The 15,230-nt window shown below is 31.0% G+C and overlaps 2 protein-coding genes across 11 annotated transcripts in view; both read left to right on the top strand.

Moving 5' to 3' along the window:
* The window catches only part of LOC122518393 (calcium/calmodulin-dependent 3',5'-cyclic nucleotide phosphodiesterase 1-like), an 83,142-nt gene extending 79,878 nt beyond the window's left edge, over positions 1 to 3,264 (top strand). For all 10 annotated transcript variants that reach the window (XM_043637304.1, XM_043637303.1, XM_043637302.1 and 7 more), the window contains 7 exons: positions 88 to 337; positions 949 to 1,206; positions 1,401 to 1,570; positions 1,698 to 1,943; positions 2,104 to 2,330; positions 2,447 to 2,542; positions 3,003 to 3,264. In XM_043637304.1, the coding sequence (XP_043493239.1) occupies positions 88 to 337; positions 949 to 1,206; positions 1,401 to 1,570; positions 1,698 to 1,943; positions 2,104 to 2,330; positions 2,447 to 2,542; positions 3,003 to 3,091 (1,336 nt within the window). In that variant the 3' untranslated portion in view covers positions 3,092 to 3,264. The remainder of the gene's footprint in view (positions 1 to 87; positions 338 to 948; positions 1,207 to 1,400; positions 1,571 to 1,697; positions 1,944 to 2,103; positions 2,331 to 2,446; positions 2,543 to 3,002) is intronic.
* Positions 3,265 to 9,037: 5,773 nt separating this feature from the next.
* Positions 9,038 to 11,676, top strand: LOC122518395 (maltase 1-like). The gene is made up of 8 exons (XM_043637306.1): positions 9,038 to 9,355; positions 9,454 to 9,641; positions 9,735 to 10,004; positions 10,090 to 10,332; positions 10,394 to 10,579; positions 10,651 to 10,906; positions 11,001 to 11,358; positions 11,508 to 11,676. The coding sequence occupies exons 1-8, from the start codon at positions 9,199 to 9,201 to the stop codon at positions 11,575 to 11,577; spliced, it is 1,728 nt and encodes a 575-aa protein (XP_043493241.1). The 5' UTR covers positions 9,038 to 9,198; the 3' UTR covers positions 11,578 to 11,676.
* The last annotated feature ends 3,554 nt before the right edge of the window (positions 11,677 to 15,230 follow it).

Raw genomic sequence — 15,230 nt, 5'->3', positions numbered from 1 at the left:
AATTTTCCGAAACGTTTTGATATTACATCGATTGCTCGTAAATAGATCGATGATCGTTAATATTAGATTCGTATGATTTTCCTTTAGACGATTGGCAGACGAAGATGACGAACTGTCAGAAGTACAACCGGATGCAGTACCACCCGAAGTTCGAGAATGGTTAGCGTCGACATTTACCAGACAGCTTGCAACGACAAGGCGGAAGGCAGACGAAAAACCAAAATTTCGATCTGTAGCACATGCCATTAGAGCTGGAATTTTTGTCGATCGGATTTATAGGAGAGTAACCAATACAGCTCTTATGCAATTTCCACCGGATGTGGTTAAAGTACTCAAGGTATATTTTTTTCTTTTATTTTTACACGAATGCGTACACATTTATTTCTCTTTGATATTAAATATGAAATATTCAAATGTATAAGAGCAAATATCCAAATATTCGTATTTGGTATGTGCTTTTACATTTCACCATGCGAATCTTGACATTATTCAACTTTTCACGGTTAACATATGTGGGTTGCGAACGCCTCGAAGCCAAACACTTAAATAAGCAATTCGTGAGGAGATTGGACGGTGGGCTCTGGATAGCTCAATTGGTTAAAGAGCAGTGCTCGGAAAGCGGAAGATCCGGGTTCGAATCCCGGTCCAGTCAGTCCAACGGCCCAATTTTTTCACGAATCCGACACATATATAAATATATATATATATATATATTATTATTATTATTATTTCTCTGGTAGAGAATAGGAATGAACCTTGATAAATATTAATTGAGAATGCAGAACTCGAAGGAATCCCTTTTAATTCGCGTTGGTCGTAATTGCTTGCCAACTTTTGGATTGCCGTTATTTTAATTAGACACAGATGTAGTTCTCTTTATATAGCCCTCAAAGCAAAATATTATTAGCAAGGAACTTTTCTCTGAATCTTAATGAATCTTAATTCAAGACGTTGGACGACTGGTCTTTCGACGTGTTTTCATTGAGCGAGGCTGCACTCGGAGCTCCTGTTAAATACATAGGCTACGACCTACTGAATCGTTACGGCATGTTACACAAGTTTAAAGTGCCACCTGCGGTTCTGGAATGTTTCTTAGGAAGAATCGAAGAAGGATATTGTAGACATCGGAATCCGTATCACAATAATCTTCACGCCGCTGACGTCGCTCAAACTATGCATTACATTTTGTGCCAAACGGGGCTAATGGTGAGTTGTTAACAATTTTAAACATCGTGCATTTAACTAGCCTCCTTGTTCGATATTTCGATTGGAAATGTTAACACGTTAGCCCAAAACAATGGTAAAATTTATCAATGAAATCCAGATGGGATTGACGATTACTTTCCTAGTTGAAAGTTTAAATAATCTTTTAATCTGACGAGGGTGATTACTCTTTGCAGAATTGGCTGACCGATTTAGAAATATTCTCATCTCTCGTAGCGGCGATTATTCACGACTACGAGCACACAGGGACCACAAACAATTTCCACGTAATGTCTGGCAGTGATACGGCGCTTCTTTATAACGACCGTGCTGTGTTAGAAAATCACCATACATCTGCGAGTTTCAGGTATATACGAAATTTCAACTTCGTAGAAAAGTTTTCTCGCGTTATACGCTTATGATTTGAACTTGGAAATTGGAGATATAAAGAACGATGTAATACATTTTTTGTTTGTTGTTTTTGTATTTTTCAGAATATTAAGAGAAGACGAGTGTAATATTCTGCAAAATCTGTCGCGAGAAGAATACAGAGAATTTCGTTCTCTCGTGATCGACATGGTATTGGCGACCGACATGAGTTATCATTTTCAACAGCTGAAAAATATGAAAAATCTTTTAAGCTTGGCAGAACCCAGCGTTGACAAAAGCAAAGCCGTCAGTCTTGTACTACATTGCTGCGATATTTCTCATCCCGCGAAGAGATGGGATCTTCATCATAGGTTAGATCACTTTATTATTATTATTATTATTATTTATATCGTAACATTTGCTTTACACGAGTATTTCCCCGAATATTTCGAAATAATTTCTCTTTTTTTTTCCTTCGCGTTTGTTTGCGCGTATGAACGCCTTTCGCCAATTTTTTGCGTGTCTCCGCAGGTGGACGACGCAGCTGTTGGAAGAGTTTTTCAGGCAAGGGGACAAAGAGAGAGCTCTTGGCTTGCCGTTTTCACCTTTATGCGATCGAAATAATACTTTGGTAGCGGAATCTCAAATCGGTTTTATAGAATTTATCGTCGAACCGAGTATGCAAGTGTGCAGCGATATGTTGGAGACAGTTCTTGCACCGTTGAACGTTAAAGAGAGCGTAGATGAATCTGCTAACGGTAAACTTTTCGATAGTTTCGATAATTAAATTGTCATTATTATTATTCATTTGTGTGTATGTGTGTGTGTGTAAGTTAGTTACAAAAGTTCATCGATACGTTCTTCGATATCGTAGGTTCGACGGCTGAAAGTAACAGGTTTAAAATAGGTAAACCATGGATACAATGTTTGGCGGAGAACAAACAAATTTGGAAGGAACAAGCAGTTCGTGGTACGTTATTTATAAATAATATTATAATAATTATATAATATATAGAAATTGTTCGATCAAATATATCATTTCAATTAATAAATCGTCACATCTCTCCTTTACGAATAAACTACCATGTCTAAAATATAATCTAAATTTTATTTTATTAACCTTTAGAAAAATATTCTCTTTGAAGATTCATCGAAAGATAGTCGAGTCAAGTGCATATTCATTCGATCGATATTTATTTAAGATAGATTTGTTTGAAAATAAATAAATATATATATATCTTTTCTTCATTTCTTTATATGAAATATTAATTTTGTTCAACAATTTCGAGCCATTTTCACGAGTATCCATCCTTTTGATCAAATCACTTTGTGCTCTATCTCATCGTGTTATCTTTTCTGTTGTTCCTTTCCTTTTCTTTCCTTTTCCTTTTCTTTTTTTAAATACTTTGATCGTTTGTATATTTCTACAGATGCAGAAGCTAGGGCACAAAAGGAAGCTGAGCAAAATTCCAATGAGGAGGGGGAAGGGGAGAACGTTCAAACGACTGCGGAAGAGTGAAGAAAAGTGATCGAGATGACGATTCGAGATTAATAAATAAAATACCGAATATCTATGCGATTTTAGGCTACCGATTGACGAGAGATATTCTCGTACAAACGAAAAGAAAAAAAAGAAAAACAAGAAAAAAAAGAAAAATAAAGATACCAAAAAGGAAGGAAATAAGAAAAATCCAGAAAAGAAGAAAAAAAAGAAAAAAAACTACTACCACTACTACTACTACTACTACTACTACTACTACTACTACTACAATTCGCGTTTAAGCCGAACTTCGTTTTCTCTGTCGTTTTCTCTGAAAACATTTTTTTCCTCGTCTCCAACACCTTTGTATTTATGAATAGAAATTACAAAAAAAAAAAAATAAGAAAGAGTAATGAAATTTACCGCGAATGCGAAAGTAGATATTTGCGTAGAGTAAAAAAGAACAAAAAAAAATCGTGTATGCTACTTATGTACATGATCACGATGAGAGATGGCTCTCTCTCTCTCTCTCTCTTTCTTTCTCTCTCTCTCTCTCTACGTATACACGAATACCTCGACGCCAGTTTTCGTGCAACGACAAATTTCCCCGAAACTTTGAAAACAACCAACCGTTGAGAAAGCCGTGGGTTATTTCAAAGAAACACCTTGTGTTTATTCTGCCAACCAGAAAGAGAATAATCGATTTTGTTTCGCCCCTTTCTATGGCAGACCTCCTGCATTTTGCTGCGCGTTAGGTTTGTTTCCTTTTTATTCTCTCTCTCTCTCTCTCTCTCTTTCTCTCTCTCTCTTCAAAATCTTGAATATTCTTACGGTAACGTTAAAAAAAAGTTCTAGTATCGTAGCCTAAAACGATAGATGACAAACGTTATTCAAGGTTAGACAGTAAAACAACGTATTTTGTTCATAAGATTAAAAAGAAATGGGAATAATCGATAAAACGTTAGCCATAGGATGATAGAACTTCGTTCAATTTATTCTTGCACATCGTCATTATACTTTTCTTTTTTTTTATCTAGAAATGCATAGAAGTGTATTTCATAGAAATTCTTCGTAGATCTTCGTAGAATGATCGCGACAACGGATATACAATTTCATATGATTGCGAATCTCAACGAACTGTGTTTGAAACAATATTCAAAACGCATCGATTAAATCGTTACACATTTCTAAAATTGGATAAATTAGAAAATAAGTTGATAGAAAAGTGAGGAGACCACCGTACGAGGAATGGAAAAATAATCAATCGAATTCGAGTGAATGTTTTTTAATCGAACTCGAGATAAATACCTGGATGGGTTTTCCTGTATCAATCTGTGTTTTTATATTTTATTTCGTTACTTTTCTTTTTCTCTCTCTCTCTCTTCTCGTAAATAGAACACGAAAACGAGATTTTTATTAATATCGACGTTATATTCGGGACGGTGGGTGGGGGGGGGGAGGGGGCGGCTGGGATTATTGTAAATATGCTTCAACGAGACGCACATTAAAACTTATTTTTATACTTTCACATTACATTGACGAAGAAAGTTAAGATGGAAAAGTCGACAAAAAAAAAAAAAAGGGTCGAACATACGTACGTAATACGAAACGCGTAAAATATTATTTATGAAATAATTCAATTAAACAAAAATATTTTATATTACATTGTTTATGACAAACGTTCGTTATAAATATTTTCTTTTTTCGATTATCGCACAAGCAAGAGTATAACAAATACAACTATCTATCCGTTCCATTCGAATAAAACATCTTTTTCGTTTGAAAAGATGTGAAAATAGACGAATAAGAAGGTAAATCCGTCGTACTTTGGAAAGGGTCTCTAACGTGAAACGGATTTATAGGATTTTATGGAGATTTTTTGTAAGATGAAAGTATAAACTTGCATTATTTCTCTCTCTCTCTCTCTCTCTCTTTCTTTGAATCGATAATCCGATCGAACGGGGTTTGGGGGGTGGGGAGGGAAGGTTTATGCGATTTTACGCGTAAAGCCTTAACCGATTAGAATCTCGAAAGTATAATAATTAATAGACACAAATAGACACAAATAGACATACTTATCTACATATATATATATTTGTATATATATATACTCACGTTAGATATACACACATATATCTATCCGTGAATGCGTCGAGGTAAAGCTTTAATCGATGTATAATTAAATGTAAAAGATTAAAATTAGTGTCTATCTCTCTCTCTCTCTCGTTAGTATTTATTTAAACGTGTGTATGTGTGTGTGTGTATGCTATGTCAATGTATATGTCAACAAAAAAAAAATAATAAGATTATACGTGAGTCGAATTGAGAGCCAATGTTTTATGTGGTTTGGTAAGGAGGAACACGTTAAAACGCATAAAAGTACTCCGATGATTTGATTTGTCAGACAAAGATGAACGAATACTCGTTTAAAAGAAGGATACCACAAGTTGTTACGACTGCTGTAATCTGCGGTATATCTTTGGCAGCTAACAGGAATTTATCTTTCAATTATGCAACACTTTTAGATCACGTAACAACCGTGCAAGTATTTTTTCGCGGTAACGTAACTACTACTATTACTATTACTATTACTAATAATACTAATACTATTACAACGTAATCGTCATAGATGATATTTAGTTAGAGAACTAACTTTTTATTTGTCTCGGTTCTCCGTGTATATATATATAAAAAAAATGTAGACGTTATACCCATTTTATCAAGTGTTATGATCGAAAATATCATTCGAGAAACACACACAGAGAGAGAAAGAGAGAGAGAGGGGGGGGTGGGGGAGAGAAAAAGAAGGACCAAGAAGAAGCTAATTAGAGGTAAACGTATCATCTTTTTACGTACCTGTCGTCGTTTTTGTCGTTCATCGTTGTCGTTGTCGTCGTAGTAGTAGTTAATAATGCACTTACACTCGCGCGGTACCTAACTAAAATTTCAAAATAAAGTATAAAAATACGTTTTCAAGTCGTTTACTTAGAGTGATACGTATATAGAAAAACAAACTGAGAAGAAAATAAAAAGGTGGAATAGGCTCGTAGGTGTCGTTTAGTATTTTTGAGAAGATCTTCGTCGAGCGAGTGCATGGGGGGTGGGTGTGCATCATTTATTCTGTAAGAGTGACACAAAATAATATAATAATTTATAATTTAAATAACACACACACACACACATGTTTTCAAACATATCCGTCCTTAATTTATTTTTATTATTGCTATTTATTCTATTCGATCGTTATAGTTAGTGTCATTTGACGTTTTAACATGCAGAATGGTACGGAGGTGAGAAATATACGTTTCACGTGTATACGCCTGTTGATATTTTCTCTCTCTCTCTCTCTGTCTGTCTCTTTCTTTCTTTCTCATCCTCTCTCTCTCTCTCTCTTTCGTTTGAAATGGGGTAACGTATATACTTAGAGTAGTGTAAATAGAGCCTTCTGCGCGTAAACTTATTTATTTTTAATAGCTGGCACACAACTAATACTATTATTTTATAAATGAATGTTGCAAATTGAAGTAGCGCACTAATATCGCTCGCACACTCGTCACAGAAAAACATCTCATCGTTCCTTTTAATAACCGTCAATTTATTTGTCTATTTCGTTTGTTCGAACTTGGACGACAGCGTTGCGTACGCTTATCTCTCTCTCTCTCTCTCTCGATTTAATTATAATATTATTACGCGTGTGTGTGCGTGTGCGCGTGTGCGTCTGTGCGTATAGAGTTGTGTACTAGTTACTATTTACAAAGAGAGGAAAGAACGGAAGAAGAGGAAGAAGAATTAAACAAAAAAAATATATATGTATATCAAGAAAAGTGAATTTTTTCTGTCAAAGTAAATCTAGTCGAAATATTTGACTCGAGACGTAACGTTTGCGCGTTCGTTTAAATAATAATAATAATAATAATAATAATAATAATAATAATAATAATAATAATAAAAAAGGAAAAAAAAGAGAAAAAAGAAAAGAAAAAAGAAAAAAAAATATATATATATATATGACACGCAAGAACGAGAGAGATTAAATCCATGCGAAAATATCTTCCGACGTGTGTGAACACAAAAGTATAAGAAGTACGAATTTAAGTATCCTTCCTGCGACGGATGAGGGGCCAAAACGCGTGATAGAAATAAGATAATGTACCTATACCTATTGGAAATAGGTTTGTAAAAAAAAAAAAAATAAGAATAGTATCGGATCGCACGATCAAACAAACAAACAACATTAAACAAAAAAATTCATATTATATAATTATATATATATATATATATATATATGCAAGAGTTGAGGTAAAAATTAATATTTCCGATGATAATTTCGATAATTTTTAACCATCATTCTCGAATAATTTTCCGTGAGTTCACGATCGAATTAATTATTATTATTATTATTATTATTATTATTATCGCAGATAACACACAAGATTTTTGTTCATTCTTATATACACACGAACGCGATCCGATATTTTTCATATTCGCGTTTTTATTCGCGAAAAATAATAATAATAATCTTTCCATCTACGACGGTACAGGCCTTTTCCTATTTATGCGATGCTAAAATCTTGACCAAAAATAATTGAAAGATAACAAGAAAAAAAAATGAATTATACAATTACGTTAGCGCGTTTTTCCGCATACGTACAAATTGTTACGCTTCATTCTAATTACGATTAACGTATAAGAATTTCTCATTGTTATTATTATTATTATTATTATTATTGTTATTATTGTTATTATTGTCATTAATATTATTACTTAATTATTATTATTAATATTAATATTAATATAGAAAAAACTCGAAAATATATTGTAGGAAAAGTGGATGATTATAATTTGTCTTTACCGAATGATATCGCGGTTTTTAAAAGAAAAAGAAAAAGAAAAGAAAAAGAAAAAGCTTCAAATAAAATAATTAATACTCGACCAATAAAATTAAAAACTTGAGCTAAGCGCATTGACGTATAAATTACATAAGTATAATGATCTTTAACTCGCGGGGAATCACTTATGGTTATTTTTTCTTCTTCGTTTTTTCTAATGTTTTTTTTTTTCCTTTCTTTTTTACCACTCGGAAATAATACATAAGCAAATAGACTTTTAAGTAAATGATGTTTGTTATCGACAACGTCGCCAGGACGGCTTGTTTCGACGTATGCATCGAGCATTCAAATTAATATCTTTACATTTGACTTCTGTATTTCATTTATTCAATGCAATTCAATACGATAAACATGTACATAATCGTTCATTTCAGCACTGTATATGTTTGATGTGATGTGATTAATCAAAAAAAAAAAAAAAAAGAAAAAAGAAAAAAATACGTCGAAATATAAAAATAATTTATATACATATATATATAAATATAAATATATATATATGTATATATATTATTATTATTATCCAAAATCGTGTAATAATTAGCGCTGTATTCTCTATAATTCTACCGAGAAATAAAAATACTCGATTAGTTACAGATTCCGATTTCAATTTTAACGTCATTTATTATCTTGCACATAAATATATATTTTATTTATAATATTTATTAATAATAATTCTTCTTAATCGTATTACAGGATACATACTTCAGATTATTCCAATGCAATAACGATTTGTTTGAATCATTCTTAATTATTTATTATTCGAATTGAATTGAAATCTTATTCGTTTATTAATGTTCATTGCCAAAGTAAATGAAACAAGGTATGCTGATTTAATCTTCGTGTTATAGATAAATGTTTAATGGTAAGTATTTATCAAACGTTGTTAAAGGAAGTGTTATCTTAAAATAATAGATTGCAGATGGTCTGATAAATCGATTACAGATTTATAAGAATTATTTGTTGTTGTATCTATTGGCAATTAACTTGCATTCAAGAAAAAAAAAAAAAAGAAGCAAGAAAAACTTACATAAAAATGTGACAATAAATTTTCCTTATCTATTATTTTCTCGGAATAATTATCGTCCAATGAAATTCTTTTTATACAATGCAAACGGGAATGAATGAAAGAAAATGTAGAAAAATAAATGGACATTTTATTGATAGTGCAAACTATACGATAAGGTATCATCAATTTTTCTATTTAAAAAGTATATTTATATGAGGGTTTTTCTTAGATAGTGCATCACAATTGCAAACATGTTGCGCGTGGTTTGCATTTGTTCATTGTTGTTCGCAACAAGTCTCGTCAATGGCGAGATCAAAAATAAAGGATGGTGGAAGAATGCAGTGTTCTATCAAATTTATCCGAGGAGTTTCATGGATTCCGATAACGATGGGATCGGTGATTTGAATGGTAAGAATTAATGAAGAAGATTTTGTCGGAAAAAATTGAATAATTTTTCTCAACTAACATAGTCGTGATTGAAACTGATCGATTGAAACTGTACACAGGTATTACTTCGAAATTGGAACATTTCGTTGACGCTGGAGTTGATGGGATATGGCTTTCGCCCATTTATGCGAGTCCAATGGTAGATTTTGGTTACGACATATCAGATTTCAAAGCAATACATCCAGATTTTGGTACGATGAAAGATTTCGAAGCATTGCTCGCAAAATCCAAAAAACTTGGATTAAAGGTATCTTCTCACTTTTTAATTGTCGTCAATTCTAATCAAACAAAATCCGTCATATAAATATTTTTCACGATATAATTTGCTTATATTTCATAGTTGATTCTCGATCTCGTGCCAAATCATACGTCGGATAAGCACGAATGGTTCCAAAAGGCTCTCGCAGGGGATCCAAAATACAAGGATTATTATATTTGGAAAAAAGGACGAAAAGACGATGGTGTAACTCCACCTAACAATTGGATCAGTGTTTTCAGTGGTCCTGCATGGACGTATAATAAAACCTTCAAGGAATGGTACTTCCATCAGTTCGAGTACAGACAACCAGATTTGAATTACGGCAACCCCCAAGTGCGAGCCGAGATGGAAGTAAGTTAAATGAATTCATTAAAATAATTGCAGTTTTTTCTATTTAACAAGTCTCATCATTCTTTTTTTTATGCTTTATTTCTAGGAAGTCATACGATTTTGGCTTCGTAAAGGAATAGATGGTTTTCGAGTAGACGCAGTTCCCCATTTATTCGAAGTCGATGATCTTCGCGACGAGCCCAGAAGTTTCGATCCAACTACAACGGAACGTGATTACGCTTATTTAAATCACATTTATACGAAAGACGATCCAAGAACTTACGAATTAGTAAAAAGTTGGAGAAAAGTTCTCGATGATTATGCGAACGCCAATAACGAGGATGAAAAAGTAAGGATTACGCGTTTAATCAATTTTCTTCTATATATGACTAATCGTACACGTGTTTTAGGTGATGATGACGGAAGCATATACCGATTTAAAAAATACTACGAAATATTATGAATACGGTGCTCACATACCGTTCAATTTCAAACTTATCACTGATGTTGATCAAACGTCTAATGCTACCGAATTTAAAGAAACTATCGAATCGTGGATGAGAGAAATGCCAAAGGGTGAAAGTGCCAATTGGGTGGTAAGTTGACCACCATATTTTCATGACGTAATGTAACAAATCATTTCGTAATGAAATTATTTGATTCATAGTTGGGAAATCACGATCGCAGTCGTACGCTGTCTCGTTATCCAGGTAGAGCTAATCAAATGCTTATGCTACCAATGATTTTACCTGGCGTTGCTGTAACTTATTACGGTGAAGAAATTGGAATGGTAGACAAAAGGGATATATCTTGGGAAGACACGCAAGATCCACAAGCTTGCAATGCAGGAAAGGACAAGTACCTGAATGCATCTCGCGATCCAAATCGTACACCTTTCCAATGGGATTATACTATTAATGCAGGTAAAATAAAACAAAAAGAAAACAGCAAAAGTAACATTTATAATTGAGAAATTTCATCAAGGTGATTAAATCAAACGAATTTATTGGTCGATAGGTTTCAACAAAGGTGCTAAGACGTGGCTTCCAGTTCATGAAAATTATAAATTAGTGAATTTACTAAATCAAAAGAATTCTACCGAACAATCGTTCTACAAGATGTATCGTTCTTTGATTAAATTACGCAAAACATCTCGCGTTCTTAAGGAAGGTTCATTGAAATTAAAAGTATTGAAACTTAACACGGATTATTGTTACAATTGCGAAGTATTATCTATCACTCGTGAACTTCCCGGAGAATCAATGACTCTGTTAATGAGTTTCTCACCAGTTGTAACAACTCGTGTTAATTTGAAAGATGTAATGACTCTTTATAACAATACGTATGTTGAAATCGATGCTTATCATACGGAAAGGTATTTATTAAATAATCATTTTTTATTTATTTATTTATTAATATATTCGTTAAACCTTTCGTACCTTTATATGGGTCTCTGGGTAACGAAAAAGGTTACAAAAAAATTCAAATGAATGATTTTTAAATATTATATTTTTTCATTTACAGATATAAACTATATTTCAACTACGCATATATCGTTCCTTGGGAAGGAATCGTCATTTCGTCTAGCAATTAGATTAATTACCTACAGTATTTAATGTTATTATGTAAAATTATTGCATAATGCGTGTAACTTTAGTGATATAACTTGAATAAAATGTTGTTCAAAGACAAACGTTTTCTATTTAAACTCAAAAAACATAGTGGTCATTATTCATTATTCATTTAATAAAAAATAACAAATCTAACGTTTAGAAATGTAATAGTGGGAAGATTGCAAATAGTAATACACGGTATAACATGACGATTTAGCAAACATAAATCAACATTCAATCGCATTAACTGATTATTATCTGACTCTCCATGGTATTTTATCTAAATCAATATTTATTTCGCGTGTTTCTTATCGATGAAATCTCTTTGAGTATTCAGTACTACTTTTGATCGTGAAAAACGATAATTCATTTGAAAATAAATAATTGCTTTTAATTCACGTAGCATCAACGTGCATGCCTTTGACTTTGAAACAGTTGGGAAAGGTCAACAAGTCATACAAATTAAAACATACGTCTTAATTAATACGAATTAATACGTCTTAATACGAATTTATAAAATCTTCAAATATAATTATTAGTGTGATAGAATTATTTAATATAAATACTGCAATATGCATAATGTATAATTTGTTACAATAAACATGTATTACCATATTCCTATATTTTCAAATGTAATTTTAATATTATTTACAAGCCAATAGTTTATATTCCTTCTTTACTACAGTCCTCAATCAATATAAAATATGTTTTATCTTTTACGATCCCTATGTAGGATAGTTGTTCCTATGGGGTTTTTGCATGAACGACCCATATGTTATGCTTTATTTATACTTAAATAAAGTTAAAATATATATATAATTAATTAATAAATAATAATATATACATAAATTAATAAATAAATTAATAAATAATATATATTAAATAAATAATAATAATATATATATATATATATATATATATATATATTAATATATTTTGTTTTTTATATTATCCTTAAACATCAATAAAAAAATGTAATTAAAATATTAGATAGTTTAATAATATTTTAAATGAACTTTTATTAGCAACATTTAGATTCGTTTTTTTATTACCATTTTAATAAAAGTACTCGATTACTTATCAATATAATTTTTCTTGCAAATATATATATATTTTTTATGTAACAAGTATAATTGTTTTGTATACAGAATATAAGTTAGATTACTATAAGACAATGATTATCTTATTCAATAGCCTTTGTACAAATTTCACGATTAAACGATAATCGATTAACTTATGAAGTAGGGTACTTTTATTTAATCATCATTCCAGAGATAAACATATCATAATAATAAGTACGTGTTGTTACGGAATGTAATGAAGATTATTTTAATCAAGATTTTGATACGTCGTTCGATCAAACGAAAGATATTATAAAAGTGTTTATTATTTTTATTATTTATTACTGTTAGAATTTAATAAACAATCGTCTCTTTGTAAATAATCGATAGTCTTCTTGTAGCGAATAAAAACTGTTGTTCACAATATCTAAAAAATAAAACAAAAAAAAAAAGATTAGGTAACAAAAAATTAGATCTTTTTAATATCGTCAAATTATTGATAACAGATAACTTATCAAAAAATTCAATAATTTAGGGATATATTTATAAGGAAGTTCTTCCCCAGGTAGTGCATCACAGTTGCAAACATGTTACGCTTGCTTTGCTTATGTTCATTGTTGTTCGCAACAAATCTCGTTAATGCTGAGATCAAAAATAAAGTATGGTGGAAGAATGCAGTGTTCTATCAAATTTATCCACGAAGTTTCATGGATTCCAATGGCGATGGAATCGGTGATTTGAATGGTAAGAATTAATTGAAGATTTTGTCTGAAAAAATTAGGTAATTTTTCTCAACGAACATCGTCGTGATTGAAACTGATTGATTGAAACTGAACACAGGTATCACTTCGAAATTGGAATATTTCGTTGATACTGGGATTGACGGAATATGGATTTCACCCATTTATGCGAGTCCAATGGTAGATTTTGGTTACGACATATCAAATTTCAAAACAATACATCCGGATTATGGTACAATGCAAGATTTCGAGAAACTGGTCGAAAAATCGAAGAAACTTGGATTAAGAGTAAGATCATTGTTCTTTGTTTTTTCATTTCAAAGATCTTCTGAATTTATTTAATAGATGCTTTTTCATGATAATTTTCATTATATTTCAAAGGTAATTCTTGATTTCGTACCAAATCATACATCGGATAAGCACGAATGGTTCCAAAAGGCTCTTGCTGGGGATCCAAAATACAAGGATTATTATATTTGGAGAAAAGGACGTAACAACGATGGTGTAACGCCACCTAACAATTGGATCAGTCGATTCAGTGGTCCAGCTTGGACTTATGATAAAACAATGAATGAATGGTATTTACATCAATTCGAGTACAGACAACCAGATTTGAATTACAACAATCCCGAAGTTCGAGCCGAAATGGAAGTAAGTTAAAATTAAAAAAATTCAAAATTAATTATTAAATTAATATAATATAATTAATTATTAAATTAAATTAAAATTAAAAAAATTAAAAATTAATTATTAAATTAATATAATATAATTAATTGTTAAATTAAATTAAAATTAAAAAAATTAAAAATTAATTATTAAATTAATATAATATAATTAATTGTTAAATTAAATTAAAATTAAAAATTGCATTTCTCCAATTGAAAACGTAAAATCATTCTTTTTTTCATTTTGCTATTATTTTTAGGAAGTCATTCGATTCTGGCTTCGTAAAGGTGTGGATGGTTTTCGAGTGGATGCCATTCCTTTTCTTTTCGAGCGTGATGATCTTCGCGATGAACCTAGAACCTTTAACCCAGGTGCTACCACTCGAGATTATGGTTATTTAAATCATATTTATACTATCGACGATATACGAACTTATGAAATGGTACGAAGTTGGAGAAAAGTTCTCGATGATTATGCCAACGCTAATAACGTGGATGAAAAGGTACGAATATATTCTTGAAATATTGTTAAATATAATTTTATATAATTCTAATATATAATATAAATAATATAATAATATATAATATATAATAATAATATATAATAATATATAATACAATAATATATATAATATAATATATAGAATGATATAATAATATATAATAATTTAATATATAATAATAAATATATAATAATATAGTATATAATTATTTAATTATATACTATATTATATTAATAATATAATATATAATTCTAATGTTAAATATTATTCTAACTATATCTACTTGTGTATGGTTGTGTACATGTGTATGTGTCAGAAGAAAGAACAATGGGTTGTTAATTTGTGATGAATCAAACGAACGAAAGAAATAAAAATTAGGTGAAAGGAAAGAAAATAGGACAGTCCCTTCAACGAGCACGTAGGGCAGCTTAGTTTCTTTCAGACTGAAATTAGTTTTCTTCTGTATCGTATCTTTATAATTGTTGTCGTGTGTAAGATGTTATCGTTATTTTGTAATTAGAAGTTTTCGTGTGTTTTCTTATTTGTTGAGATTTAGGGTGTGTCTTTTTCTTTTTTATCCGAAGGTCGACATTTATGGGCGTATTCATTTTTAATTAATGATTTGTTTTTCTTAAATCTGACAAACAACACTCTACTGAAGCAAA

Source organism: Polistes fuscatus, unplaced genomic scaffold (genome assembly GCF_010416935.1).
Source record: "Polistes fuscatus isolate 324 unplaced genomic scaffold, CU_Pfus_HIC Scaffold24, whole genome shotgun sequence".
Classification (NCBI taxonomy): Eukaryota; Metazoa; Arthropoda; class Insecta; order Hymenoptera; family Vespidae; genus Polistes; species Polistes fuscatus.
Note: the sequence above shows the minus strand (reverse complement) of the source record. Positions and strands in the feature narration are given on the sequence as shown.